The sequence below is a fragment of the Balaenoptera borealis genome, assembly GCF_965194805.1.
Source record: "Balaenoptera borealis genome assembly, chromosome: 6".
NCBI classification, from domain to species: Eukaryota; Metazoa; Chordata; class Mammalia; order Artiodactyla; family Balaenopteridae; genus Balaenoptera; species Balaenoptera borealis.
In genome coordinates, this window is record NC_138863.1 from 111,910,261 (window position 1) to 111,925,688 (window position 15,428).

At 34.9% G+C, this 15,428-nt stretch overlaps 1 protein-coding gene across 18 annotated transcripts in view; it reads right to left on the reverse strand.

The window, feature by feature from the left end:
• R3HDM1 (R3H domain containing 1) overlaps positions 1-15,428 on the reverse strand; it is a 119,456-nt gene that overhangs the window by 78,339 nt on the left and 25,689 nt on the right. For 13 of the 18 annotated variants that reach the window (XM_082397829.1, XM_082397821.1, XM_082397819.1 and 10 more), the window contains exons 3-8: positions 12,717-12,758; positions 12,157-12,246; positions 8,233-8,347; positions 7,095-7,173; positions 261-320; positions 37-177 (exon numbers count right to left, since the gene is read on the reverse strand). In XM_082397829.1, coding sequence (XP_082253955.1) covers positions 37-177; positions 261-320; positions 7,095-7,173; positions 8,233-8,347; positions 12,157-12,246; positions 12,717-12,758 — 527 coding nt within the window. Of the gene's footprint in view, positions 1-36; positions 178-260; positions 321-7,094; positions 7,174-8,232; positions 8,351-11,313; positions 11,361-12,156; positions 12,247-12,716; positions 12,759-15,428 lie in introns of those variants that run through there. The other 5 variants (XM_082397824.1, XM_082397832.1, XM_082397827.1 and 2 more) reach the window with 4 other exon arrangements.

Sequence of the window (15,428 nt, forward strand, 5' to 3'; positions counted from 1 at the left end):
CATAGATAATATATAACTACATTTCTTGATACTTACATTCTTGTATTGCTAGTTTTGTTTACTATGACAGACTTCCCACTCTGATCAACATTGTGGTCTAATCCAAAGTAAGCAGCGACTCTGTGTAATAGCATCCTATGGTAAGATGTCATTGGGGGGAATTTTTTACGTGGAGACCTAAAAGTAGAAGAAAAACTAACTTAGTAAATCTTGAAGAACTGTGATGACAATTTATTTTCTTGTTAAAGGTTAGGACTTACTCATTATTACCAATGAAATCTAAAATTTCTTGTTCCAATTTCAACAGCATCATTCTGTCCCTGAAACAAAATATGAAAACTCTTATATGTAAAATTTAACACTGACCTAATCATATCATAAATGTTGAATTTACAGGGCTACTTTTTTTTTGGGGGGGGGGGTAAAACCTGTATATTGACGAACATCACAAGCTTGATGCTAGAATGTTTACATGCTTTCCAAAAAAAAGTAATATTTTAAAAGAAAGATGACTTTAAAATTTTATGGAAAATTTCACACATACACAAATGTAGAGAGAATATCATCCAATTTCAACAATTATCATCATGTGGCCATTCTTAAAACAGATATATCTTGATCTGCTAAATATTATTATATTAGATTCTGTTCTGCAAATGTATGGATTATAACAGCATATTAGTCCTTCCTTACTCAATAAAGCTAAGAGGTAGCAGGAAAACAGACATCTTTAGTTAGGCTCATGACTTTGTTATCATCCTGAACTCCATAGAAACAGTACTCTAAAGAACATGCAATGCCAGTTAACAACAGGAATACTCCTATGGGAATCCAATGCTAGTCTATAAATGGAACTAGAGCAGAGAAGTATGAACTATATTACTAACTCTAATTCAGAAGGAGAGGACTTTTCAAATCATTCTGAAAATCACTATTATATATTTTTAAGACTGGGAATTGTTCCCACAAAAAATCAAAATGAACCAAAGACCTCCAACATGTAAAATAAATAAGGACGCTAGGGAACACCTGCATGTGCTCCTTTAGACCACTAGGGTCCTATTTAGCACACTTACAAAATAAGTTACTGGTACCACTCCCCAAAGGACCCCCTTGCTCACACACCAAGAACATGGCTCAAGAAGAGTATTCCTGTGCTCACTGTAAATGTCATGCGCATGTGGGAAAAACAAAACAAAACAGAAACAAAAAAAAAAAAACCTCAAAGAACCTTAAAGCTAGAAGTAGCTTTATAGATCATTCAGTTCTGTTCCTAAAATTTTATAGATCAAGAAAACTAGGCCAAGAGGTTAATGTTTCCCTCCCAAATAAACACTATATAGTAGATCCCTCTCAAATTTTAAAAGGAAACAGTGTCCCCTGCTTAAGTTGCCCGAAAGTCTATACATCAGCTCTGAGTTTGATCTTCTCTCTATATTGTGGAAGAAGTCTTATACAACTGAGTAATATTAACCATACATATTTTTATATCCGTTGAAAAAAATCAAGAGAATAACATGCCTATGTGGTGATTTCAAACCCAAAGCTGAAAACAGGATTACATTTTAACTCAAATTCTAGCAACATTCAATTTTGCCCCTAAACCTGTTTCTCCTTTAGTATTCTGCATTATCAGCAAGTGGCACTACCTTTCACTTGGCATATTGTACCAGAAGCATTTTTGGCCCATTACTGTGCTTTTTAAAATCCTCCTATGCAGTTAATTACTATTGCAAAATTTATCTATCTTCAATCTATTTTTCTTCTATTTCTACTGCCACTACCCTGGATCCAAGCAATCAAGATCTCTGACTTGACTACTGTAATAGTAGTGTATTATCTCTGTATCTTCCCTTGTTCCCTCCTAATCTGTTATACCTGGAGCATCCATAACAATCTTTTAGAAACACACATGTGAGCGAGCACATGTCATGGCCTTGGTTAAATATTTATCACAGGTTTCTCACTGCTCATAGGTTATAATTGAACACCTGTAATGTGGCCTACAAGGTGGGCATGATCTGGTCTTCACCTACCTCTTTAGCTTCTTTTCCTGCCCCTTACTCACAAAACTCTTATCATTTTGGCTTATCCCTGTAATTGCCAAGCTGGTTCCTTGAACAGGCTGTTTCCTTTGCCTAGGACAGCTTCTTATATTCTTTCTTAGAACCTGTTTCTTTCATACCTTTGATAGCGTTTATCACAATTACCATTATATAGTTATTTGGACTATAGAGAGGAGCTCAACAAACGTATTTGCGTGGAATAAATTAATCAGATTATTTCATCCATGTCTTTTAATATTTTTTTCCTTAAAATTTTGGGGGAGGATGGGAAATTTTTACTTCATAACGTTTTCCCCCAAAAAGGACTTATTTACTTAACTATAAGACCCTCTTTTCTTCTAATTTTTTTGGGGTCAGTTTGTCTTGAGATGATATAATTTTCAGTAACTTTCCTAATGTATTTTATATACTGGTTGCAGGGGAAGAAAAGGAATCTGAGGCAGGCAACTTATTCAGCATTCATGAAACAGTGCATTTAAATTCGTTTCCTCTGTTTGAGCACAACAGCAGGCCTAAGATATGTGAAATGTTCTTCAGTGAATGAACTGGCATTGAAAACAAATTTCCGTTGTCTCCATGAAAGTAAACAAAATCTAACGATTTTACTAGCTATTGATACAAATTCAGGTTTTTATTTTTTTTTCCTTTCGCATGTAGATCTATGGATTGCAGAGGATTTTCTATTATTACCTGGGCCACTTATTTAAATAAGTTTCCGTGCTTAGTTTACGAAATTTTCAGTTAGTAAAAAGTAGATAGAACTTGTTAGGAAAATAGTTTTCCTAAGTTCTCAAGATTTAAACTTCCTGCCTGTATCATACAGCTATGTATGTATATGATACATGTATGTATGTATATGATACTATGTATGTATATGTATATGATATATCTATAGCTTGGTCCAAGTTTCCAAATTTTCAAATCTGTAATCAAGGTTAGATATTTTGGTAATGGCCGTAAGTTAAAAATTAATAATTCTTTATAGAAGCATTACATACATCAAACTAACAGATCCACAAATTCCTTTTCTTAAGGCATAAGGTTTATTAGCGCATGAACCTAAAAGTAGGCACACATTGAACTTATCATATAACCTTTAAAAATAGACCAATAAATGCTGTCTATTTATTAAAGAAATAATAAAAACAAAGATCTCAATCAAATTGACCAATAAACTACTACCTAAAGTGAAAATGAAAGGGCAAGAATCTTTTAGTTACCAGTGTTCTAGTCAATATACCAGAACTGACTTCAGAGAAAGTGTGTGCAGCTGGTATACAAGTGGCAAATAAAAAAGAAGGAAACAACAATGCTTCCATCTGACCACCCCCTTCCCAATGTTCCACATGACCTGGGTCAAATATCTGCAACAGGCAAGAAATAAGATGATTTAAACATTACCTCCAGTAAAAGTAATTTTAGAAAATATTTCAAACACAGAACAATTGTATGATATTCCCCAGAACAATACAGTTTACTTTTACAATATCCATTCTCAGGATTTATCCATGGGGCTGCTCCCCTCCATTAGCGATGTAATATAGTTGCCTATATTGTCCATGTTTCTTTAGTACACTGTGGAATTTACACAAAATGGGTATAAAATCAATACAAAAACAGGTATAAAAACCATGTGAGTGAGTGTAATCTCTATCTTGGACAACTTCAGGTTCCCGGGTTCTAATCTAGTAATGACTAGTTATTATAGTTTCCGATAATATTTCTTGAAACAGGAATTCCAGATAAACTGTTATTTAACACCTGAGGTTAAGTTTATTCATTGGGATGAGAACAAGATAAAAGATTAATGATCTGAAGAAAAAATTTGAAATAAAACGTTAGCTAAATTTTAGTATCACTAAAAGTAAATCTGCTTAACATTTAGAAGAAATCTCCGAGCAACATTCAATCTTGAAAGCGCTAATGGAAATTTGTCAGACTTATTACTAATTTTGTGCCACGTATATCTGGCAATTAATTGTGTGTTTCATTGAGAGAACACTGAGCCATCAATTAGGCAAATATTGTTTCTCACAAAATTTAACATTACCTACAACTTTCTAATCCACACTGACATTAGTAATAACTTATTCATTAGCCATTACAATGAATGATTCACCTATATATTTATTCAAATAAAAATGCATACACAGAAGGATTAAAGTTGTAATACATGCTACACAACATGGATGAACCTTGAAAATATTATGCTAAGTGAATGAAGCCAATCACAAAAGACCACATACATATGATTTCATTCACATGAGATACCCAAAACAAGGAAATCTGTAGAGACAAACTAGATTAGGGTTCAGGGCATAGAGAGGTGATAGTAAAAGGGTTCAGGGTTTCCTTCTGGGGTGATGAAAAAGTTCTAAAATTGATTGTAGTGATGGTTGTACGTATCTGTGAATATACTAAAAACCATTAAATTGTACACTTTAAAAACACATATGCAGATAACTTTAAAACTTTTTCATTTGTAGAGGAAAACAAGAGAATTGCACAAAAGAAAAATATTTTGGAATGTATAAATATAGATTTCTATATTTGTCCTTATTGATGTCTCTCCTACAGGTTCAGAAGAAAGAAAAATTCTGCCTGTTTAAGATCCCATCTTGTTTTACACAAACTAGCTATGTATTTTCTACGTTACTCCTATTCCTTAATCTATTGAGTTCTAGTTTCCACCATCCTACCGCAAATGAAATGGCTTGTTAAAACAGCCAACAACTTCCTAGTTCCTCAATCTAATGGATTGTTTCGTTTTACCTTTCATGATACTGTTGCCGATTGGCTGACTTCTAAGACAAGCGTTCTCATGATTCTTTTGCAATCTTTAACACCCATGGTCTCTTCCTTCACATCCACCCTTAACACGTTGTCTTTCCACAGAATTTCGTCCTTGTCATTTATTGCATCTCCCTGGGCAAACTCATACAAAGCCAGAGTCACCTCTACTGAAGACTGACGGCTGCTGGTAAGAGCAGCCAGCCTCATCTACCTGAAAACCAGAGCCTTTTAACTGCCGACACACTTCATCTCACTGTGGCTTTCCATCAGGCACCTCAAACTATACTCATTTATAACAGAACATGCCTTACTCCATTCAGGCTTGCCCTTATTTACTTCGCCTGTTAATGGGACTAGCTGTCAGTCCAGCCAGAAATCTAGCAGCTGTTCTGTTCTGCTCCAACATGCCACTACTCTTCCATATCCAAATAATTACCAAGTCCTGCCACGGTATTTCTTTGATGTCTTTCGAATGTGTCCTTTCCTCTCTATTCTTCTCTGTGTTCGCCAACCCACAGTCCTTGCTTATGAACTTGGCCCCTCACTGACAAAGTAATCTTTCTAAAACACAAATCTCATTATAGCATCACCCTTTTGAAAATTCTGTCATGACTCCTCCACGAAGCATGCCATACTCAGTATTTCTCAAATGATGAACTACTGGCATCTCAAGTAAGACTATTTTTCGTCGATCACTGCATCCCTAGCTTACCAGTAGCACTCCTTACTCACTCACCACCCCAGTGTGTTGGTACTATCCTAGGTTGAGTACAACTGCATAATCTGCCTTCATTCCTCAACAACGCCCTCTGCCTCATTTCCTAGAATCACTTGCCACATGCCTCCCTGCTAGAGCCAGAGTGTACAATCTCGTCTTTGCTTGGATATGCCACCTCTCTCTCGTACGACCGTGCCCTGGCGATGCTCTTGTCTCCCTTGTGCTGCTCATTTTCCAGTTTAAAGCACTCTGAATTCAAGACTCAGCTCAGGCATTATCTTTTCAGTGAAGCCTTACCATATCCTTTCAGAGGTTGGGATCCCCTCCCTGTGTTTTTAAAGCACCCTGAAAAACTTCTTTTACAACATCTATTCTATTTTAATTACATATCGTGGGTTTTTTTCCTAGCACACAGACAGTGAATATTTTAGGGTCAGAGATTATATTTTGTTCATCTTTATACCTACAATGTTTAGCACAATGCTTAGCACATGATATATACCCAACAAATGCCTGTTCAATGGACTAATGAATTCATCTTTCAGTTGGGACCACTGAGGAATAAGTTTGCAGAGTTGACTGACTTCTTCCTCACCTCACACTTACACACCTTCAGCCCATACTACAAGGAGACCACTTTTCATTTTGGTGGGTCTCCTTTTGGGGTTTATGTAAAACGTAAAATAGGAAATCAAGATGGTACTGAAACAATAAATCCTGAATGAAATTAAAGGTGTATCTTGAAGCAGGACATGAGATAAGGCTCAGTGATACTAAAGAGAGTTGTTTGTTTTCTTTCATGTGCACCTACACAATGAACTGAAGATTTCACAAATTTTTACCACTCTGGGAAGCTAACATCTGGAGGAGGGGTTCTTAACCTTCAAGTCTTCTACCCCATGAACATGTTGGTCAGGTATGTTGTGGATAAACCTGTCTGTGGGGAGACTGCCTCACTGGGGTCAATGACCTGCCAAAAAGCTAAATCTATTTATCTAGTACCTTGGCAAAACAAAAGATTTTGCCAACAAAAGATTTCACAATTAGTTAAAGTTGTGACTCAAATAAGCACCTTAAAAATCTTTGGGTTGGAGGTTTATAAACTAAGCAAGAAGAAACAAAAATTCTGCATTCAATTAAGTCCAAAAACTTGTCATAAGTGAATAGACTAAGTTACCCGGTTGAGTGCTTTATCATGAGGTATATTTCTCTCTCTCCTATTTCATGATTAATGATAACTCTTCATCTCAATTAAGAGTCAAAATAGCTTGGTGATTCTGTATTTCCCCAAATTCCTACAGAGTATGAATTATCTTTATATCATGGTGATATACATAATGCAAAAAGATATTTATACATGTGCATATAGAGGCCAACAACATCTTAGCCCTAAGAAACTAAAATGTTTCTGGTGTACTTTAAATATTTTAATCTTATTCTAACTCAGTAATGAAAACATATATAACAAAATTATGGTACTCTAGAAGCAATGTAAACCTTATAAATTTAATTTTTACCTGGGATTGTTTTTTAATGTATTTACTAAAAATTCATGTAGATCTATGCCAGTTGAATCAGTGTATTCTTGACTGGAATCTAAAAAACAACAACACAAAAACCCAGTATAAAGTTGTTTGAAACAAATCCCTTTCCCTTTACACATGATGTATATTAAAATAAAATGAGATGCCCCACATTGAAAAAAAACTGACAAAGTAGGAAAATGGAATTTATGATGAATTCAGATGACCACAATTTTGCTACTCCCATATAACGAGCATGACATGGATTTACATAACTGTATGTCTATGTACATTCTTAAAAAAATTTATCTCTCAAATGTGCCAGTTTAATTTGTTCTGAATTCTTAAAGATCCTTTTATATACTCACCACAATCCTCATATTCAAAAATGTCTCAAGCAAAAAATCAGAATGATTTAGACAATTAACTACATTTGAAGCAAATTGAGTCTGCTTAGTTCAGTTACAAATATAAGTGCAGGCAATAATTTGCAGATAGGCAGGAACTGTAGCTCTGAAAGAATATTCAATTAGATTTGATCGGGTCTATCACAAAAAGCTCGCTTTCAAAATGTTTCTTTACAAACATTCATGTTTATTTCTTCGCCTTAAATGTAATATCCCTATGCTGTTTATAAAACTGGTCAACATAACTGGGTCTATAAATTAAAAAAGCATTTTTATAGACTTGTAATGATATATGATGAAGTCCCTTAAAATTTATTATAAAAGATAAACATTCTGGGTTTCCAAGAATATTCTTACTGGATACTGAACATTTTTGGCATCAGCTCTCTGTATCACAAGGAATTAAAAAAAAAATTTTTTAGTGGAATCAGTATTCAAGTTATAGTGATTCCATTATTTCAATACAAGAGACAGACCAAAAAGTGATCATGACAGTTACCTTCCTTGGTGACGTCTGCATGTGTTGCAGTTTTTGGGCTAAAGCATCTTACTGATGTTCAGAACTGTCTTATGCCATTTTGCCCAGAACACTATCATCCCTTCGGTCTGTTCGAGATCATTTTTAATAGAAATACACTATGTAAAATTATTCAAGGGGTAAAGGATGGAATTATTGACAGTAAAACTCAAATTTCGTCTAAAAAACACAGAAATAAATTGCAAACCTCTTGATAACATTTTTCTGGGCAACTTATCACTGGCTTTTTCTTTTTCTGCTTCATCTTTTGAGGGCTTCTCCTCTTTTTCAAATGATTGTGTTAACTGGATCTGAATTTTCTCCTGTTGGAAGGTAAAAGCAGTTATTAAGTGAAAATATAAAGTGATTCAGTTAATACTTCACATTTGTATTTTTTTGAGTAATACAAACTTGTATGGAGAAAAAGATTTTTATTTTATCCAATTAGATTCTTCAAACTAGAATGCAACTTAAAATATTTTTACCGTTTTAATCAACTCTTGATAAAAAATGTTAAAATTAAGGCTTTGAGTTGAATTTATCAATTGAAACATATCCTGAAAATTATCTTAGAGAAAATAAAAGTTTTTTTAAGAATAGTTTAAATGAATCTACTTGTAAAACCCTTGGAGGATCAGAACAAAGTTCTTTTTAACCTATTTTGTTTTGCAATGGAGATGCCACGGTCAAGCAAAAGTATGATAATTATCATCAATCATGACAATAGGAACATATGAGAGTCAGGTCAACACTTATCAAAAAATACTTTGAGTGTCCATTATAAATTCATATTTCTTCATTTTCTTTTCATATAAAACTGTAAATAAAAACTTTCCAAAACCAAACCCCCGACTTCGGTTATTTCCTATTTGAGCCTAGTATCACTGTTCCTCCGTCAATCACCACAAAGTTGTTTCAGAAAGATTTCAAACAAAAATTGTTTTCCTTAGTGATATATAATATTTACTTGTAAAGTAACCATATTCTCTAAGACTGAAAAGGAGAACTATGTCTACATTTTATTTTTGAAACAATGTCATTATATGCAATTTCAGAGCCCAAAGGAATTACTGGAAATTAATTCATACAGCTCAAATAGATAAAAATCACATAGCTCTGTTTATTCAGGCAAACTTATAAAGAAAGGCAGACTAAATTCCAGACCATTTCTACTAAAGATAAAGTTACAGCCTATTTGCAGGCTAAATTACTGTATACAGTTGTTCTTTAGAGATGAAAAATATTAATCAATTACTTCGCTTTTCTAGGTGAGGGTTGGTGGTGACGGTAGGCGCAATAAGTCAATATCGAAGAAGATATAAATTTCAGGATTCTTAAACTTGCAGCCACCAGGATTTCTATTACACATTTTCTCCCCACATAATTTTTTTCAAAATAGTATTTGGCAGAAGAATTTCAGATCAAATATATACATATTTTTTCCTATGGGGTTGCTGACTGCTTTTTTCATCTTTTTTCAACTCTGCTTCCCATTCCATCCCAGTTCAAAGTTGTGCTCAGGATATAGGACAAAAGCTATGCACTGGCAATTTCCACTAAAATGATGAACACCTGCTTTAAGTCCTCCTTTGTCTTGTTTACCAAACCTCATACGTTAATCAACGTCATACGTTCATCAACCAGTCATTTTTCTCATTATGACTCATTTTCTAATCCACTTTCCTCATTCTTTTTTAACTGTAAAACAGATATTTAAAAATGAATCCCAGAACTATGTTTCAGAAGTAGAATATTTAGAAGTTCTCCTGACTTACAGCTTCTATTCCTGTTACTCAAGGATAATCTATAAAATCCTGGTTGGAAGAAAAGATTTCACATTTAGAACGTCACTAAAAGGCACTTATAATGACTATCAGATTTCATTTCTAAATTCTCTTTCTAAAGTCACATATTTTAATTACAGATATTAAACTATTTTATCAAGATGAACTGTATTTAAAAATCCAGTATGCATAATGTACTGAGGCTTGTCTTCAGATGGTACTGAGCCCTTGTTTTCAGTAGCAAATAAACAAGACATATTTTAAATGCCTAAGTCCTTATACAGGAACTCTCCTGACTATAAATAACTCAAATGAGAGCAGTATCTCCATAGGTAGCTGTAATTCCTTTACTCTTCACTCTGTAATTGACATCATTTATTGAGGTCACTTCCCTCTCAATAGCTCTCATCAGACACAAATGATATCTCTCTTTTAATTGCCTCTCAACCTTTCGAACAATGAGTTTTATTCCAGATTAATTCCTCAAAAATCACATTCTGAAGCAAGCATTATTAGTTGGAAAGTATCTCTGCCGTCAAGGATTAGATACCAGTACATTTTACAAGAAATAACTTATTTTCCAATTCCCATTCAGGTGCAATTTAGTTAACTCAAGACTGGGAAAAAGACTTTCTATTAAAAAGAATATCTTTTGTTCAGAGAGGGTAATAATAGGTTATTATCCTAAAAGAAAAAGTTAAGTGTATCCAAGAGAAATTGAGAAAGACTATATTACGTGGAATAACTGAACTCTGGCATAACCACCTTATTCATTATCCAAATGCTGTAATTCAGCTGTTTTGAACAATATATACATTAAAATACAACATATACTCCTTATATTAATTTTTTCTCATGAATTTTCACTAGACAAATTTATGAAGTACTATAAGAACCCTCCCCCCCCCCTTCTGCCTCCCACAATAATTTTTCAGATAGGTGAAATGTACCAAATAAAACCAAAGATCATGTTTGTTACAGTTGTTCTCAAAAAAGGCACCTTTTCTGGCCGAACAGTCTTATGAATGCCTGACCCTTCTCATTTCCTCTATCTCCTTGGACTAATTATTCCATGAGGCTAAGATGGTGTAACATTTTGGTCAACAAAACGAATAAAGTAATTTTCAAGAAACATTACATTGCCAACTGCTCCACCCTGAACAGGTGCATTCTTTACTCTGAATGTACAAAAGAAGTTTTAAAAATCAAAAGTAAATTTTGAACCCTATGTTGCTTGACACTTGAACAAACTTCAAAGGAAACTGATATTAAGTGTTTTTCATTGACAATAAATAATCTATCAAAAAACCGTCCTTTTCTTATAATTCAAAGACAGAGTTGTAGTGCTTTTAAAAACAGAACTCATTCTAAATATGTGACAACTATCTTCAGTATCTACAGTAGGCTTTTGACGTCATCATCTTCTAAATCAAGGCAAAGCATAACAGTCTTTGCTTGAATTGACAAACGTACAATTAGCATAAAAAAAAAAAAAGACATACAACCTGTCATGGCTTTTTTTCTCTTTTCCTTTATTCAGTCATGTGTCTTAACCACAAAATTGCCTCAATTCTTTGGAAACTAATTGTTGGAATACAGAGGGATTTTAGGTTATTCAAACTCTTAAAAAGTAGAACAAGCCACAAACAGCCCAAGTTATCACATTGATAAACACTGGTAGAGGGTCCAAAAATAATTATATGTAAATGTCCACATGTAACATAAGACAAAGATCAATCCATAACTGAAATTAACAGAAAAGTAAAGTCATAGCATTAAAAAGAATATAAAAAGCAAAAAACCAAACTATTTGCTTGAGCCTTGTTAGTTCTATACTTTGCAAACATAGACAGAAGAGGAATTAGAAATATTAGACAACTATTAGAGCCACGCTAATATGAAAACTGACTTCACCACGCATTCACGTTAAGTAAAACGATATGTAAGCAGAAGTCTTAGGTAGTCTCCTCTTCACACTCGAGGTGTTTGACAAATTTCTAAAAGCCAAAATCAAATTTGGGCAAATTCAAGGGCAAATTTCATCACAGTCACATTAACTGGAAGTACTACTTTAATATAACTTTTCCATACAACTTATAATTCCCTTAAAGCCATATTCTCAGTTAATTATATGATCTCTAAGTTTTTCCAGCGAGAAATCATTGCACTAAGCCTTGGACTTAGTAGTTTCACTTAGCAAAAACATATATAACACACGTACATGCACATACAAATTTTATTTAACATTATGAAAAATTTTCTCCAGGAAGCAGGTTTTTCCATATCTTTAAATAATTAATTAATTTTTTCTTTTCTTTTTTTTTGCTTATTGTTTTTGTTTTTTTTACCTGGTTCTCCTGTGATATCTCTGCTGTAGGGGGTGGTGGAGATTCTTCACACACTGCAAGGCTCCGAACTAGCTTTAACTTTGAGCTTGACTAAAGAAAAGTATTTAAAATTAACACTACATTCCATAAATCTAGGGCATATCCAAAAGCCCCCTAGAGTTTCTTAAGTTTCTTTATAATAGTTTCTGCCATGTACAGACGTAGGTGAAATGTGCAAGTTAAATATATCATTAAATACCATTAAAACCTTTTGTTACGAGGGAAAACAATAACTGCAGTTTTGAAAATAATAGCAATAGCAAGAATGGGAATAACTCCAATCTCAAAACCCAAAGAATGATGAGAAAGCCATTTTCTCTACAGATGAAGAACCATTAAAGATATAAAAGCAGTGCACAAAAGCGACTAGGCAAGACAAAAACCCCAAATAAAACAAAATAAGCTTTCTGCCCCAAAGAAAATATGACAAAACTAAACTGAATGCAGTGCTCTATGAAAACAAAGATTCATCAAGCATGAAGGAAGGCCCTTGGCATGCCAGCACAAAATATTTACTATACCTTAGACCTTTTTCCTGTCTGTCCAAATGACTGCAGTGGCCGCTGAATACACAAGAAAGATTTGTATTAAATTTCATACTGAAACAGAAAGATTGCTTCTTAGTTCATAATCCTAAATCACAGAGAAACTAACTGCACAAAGAATGGAAAACGAGGAAACCAAAGTTGGTTTCAAGTAAAGAAGTATTGATTCCTCCCAAAAGCACACTTGCAGAAGATTCTCTAAAATCCTTCTGTGGGTTGGCATGTTCTTTAAGTGAGCAAATAGCCACAATTTCTGTGTTAATTGAGCTAAATTGAATTTATAAGGTAACTTCTTAGACAGTAGCAAAATAAAATATACTTCTTTGGTATTCTATAACATATTTAGGGGGAAAAAAAAAACCCCACAAAAGTCCTGAGGAATTTTAAGTAGCTGTGCTCATCAAAGTTCCAAACTTATTAAGGAGACTTATTAAGGAGAATGTTTCAAATACCCATTGAGTCAGAGTACAACCACCTCTCTTCTGAGCCTTTTCAGCGCTGTACTTCATAGTACACCCCCAGTTTACTAGCGCAGAATCCTACTTGCCTAATCTAGGGTAAGGCAATGAAGCAGAAATGAAGAAAAGTGGGCAAGGTTCTAATATGTATGTTCAGCTTGACCACCAGATCATCAATCACGTGAATGGGGAACCCACTGGGGTGAGTAGCTCTACTCTGTGATACCAGGCTTTGGCTTGGGAAAGCAGCTGAAGTCCCTGTGAACCAAAGCCAGATAGGTTTTCTTTCCTTCCACTTCCTTCTAATCTACCTGTATAACACCAACCCCAAACAGTACAAGGTCCAGGTATCTATCATTTATACTCAACACCAGGGAGCCAGTTTGGTATCAAACATAAAACAAAGTCCTTAATACCTAGATTAGTACGCTTCACATATGAAAAAAAGCCACCATTTCATTCTAACATCCGAAAAAGCCTTCCCTGTAGACCAACAGAAATGAGAATCTACGGTACCAGGGTGTTCTGTCTCCCATTTTGAGGCCAAAGTTCTTGAGATAAGAAGCACTATATTCTTGGTATTTTTGACCCTGGATTATCCAACATTAAAAATCAGCACTAACAACAACAAAATGAAACTAGAAAAAAAAAAGAAAAATGATCCTCTGTTTCTTACAGAGAAGAAAATGGTACAGATGCACGCACAAATGCACACAGCATTACTGCCTAAGAGAGCTTTTACATGTTGGTCCTGTCTTCTCTATTTACTCACTTTTTAAATTTATTCAAGAGGATTTCTGTTACTCACAACTAAAAATAGAATTAAAAGAAGTTATGTTACATAGAGTAAGGGTTTACAAGAAAAAAAAAATCAGAGAAAAATCAATAGATGAATACGAGCAAAATGCACATGACTAAATGAGTTCTAAGGCAGCAGAAAACAATTTACAATTTACTCCAGACCTCTGCTTTAATCCCTTATAATTCTACGTATCAAGGGCACAGCACCTTCTCTTAAAAGTTTTTTTAAAAATAAGAGAGATGATTAACTGGCAAGTAAAAGCTGCATTCACATGTAGGACTGGATTTAAATTTCTGGCTTTGCTTCTTACAAATAGGTGACCCTGGTCAAGCTACGTTTACTGGTATAAAAGTTAATATTGTTTGTATGAATACAAACAATATTAATTAATATTGTTTGTATTAATTAATATTAATTAATATTGTTTGTATTAATTCTCAAGGTTCTTGAAAAGGTTCAGTGAAAGGGTAGATTTAAAAAAAAAAGTGGGGGGTTTTGGGGAGGCTGTATATTATCCCTACAGTAATGGTTTAGAATTTTCAATGACTTATACATGCATTAACCACCTCAGTTTTAATTCATAAGAAGACTTTGATGAAGATTAAAAAAAGAAAAATCAAAAAGGGGTAAAATTATCTCAGTGTGACTTAATATGTTCTAAGTTCCTGCTGTAAGCCAGACTCTGTGCCAGGCACTAGGCCTATACAGATGAATAAGACACAATTGTTGGTCTCAAGAGCCTTATAGTCCAGGATCAGAGTTACTAAATAGTCAAACAGAACCCAGGATCTTTCGAATCTTAGCCCTGTGTACTTTATATCAAATACCTATAAAAAATCTTGTTGTGAGTCAAATACTACTTGTGAGAGAGAGAATTCTAAAGATGGCCTCCTAACAGTCCCCTCCTCTGGTAATTTAATCGAACTCCAATCTAAAGAATGTTGTGGGCTTGGAAGGAGAAGATGGCGGAAGAGTAGCCGCGGAGATCACCTTCCTCCCCACAGATACATCAGAAATACACCTACATGTAGAACTGCTCCTATAGAACACCCACTGAACGCTGGCAGACCTCAGACCTCCCAAAAGGCAAGAAACTCCCCACGTACCTGGGTAGGGCAAAAGAAAAAAGAAAAAACAGAGACAAAAGAATAGGGACGGGACGTGCACCACTGGGAGGGAGCTGTGAAGGAGGAAAGGTTTCCACACACTAGGAAGCCCCTTCGCGGGCGGAGACTGTGGGTGGCGGAGGGGGGGGCTTCGGAGCCATGGAGGAGAGCGCAGCCACAGGGGTGCGGAGGGCAAAGTGGAGAGATTCCCGCACTGAGGCTTGGCGCCGAGCAGCACTCACCAGCCCGAGAGGCTTGTCTGCTCCCCCGCCAGGGCGGGCGGGGCTGGGAGCTGAGGCTCGGGCTTCGGTCGGATTGCAGG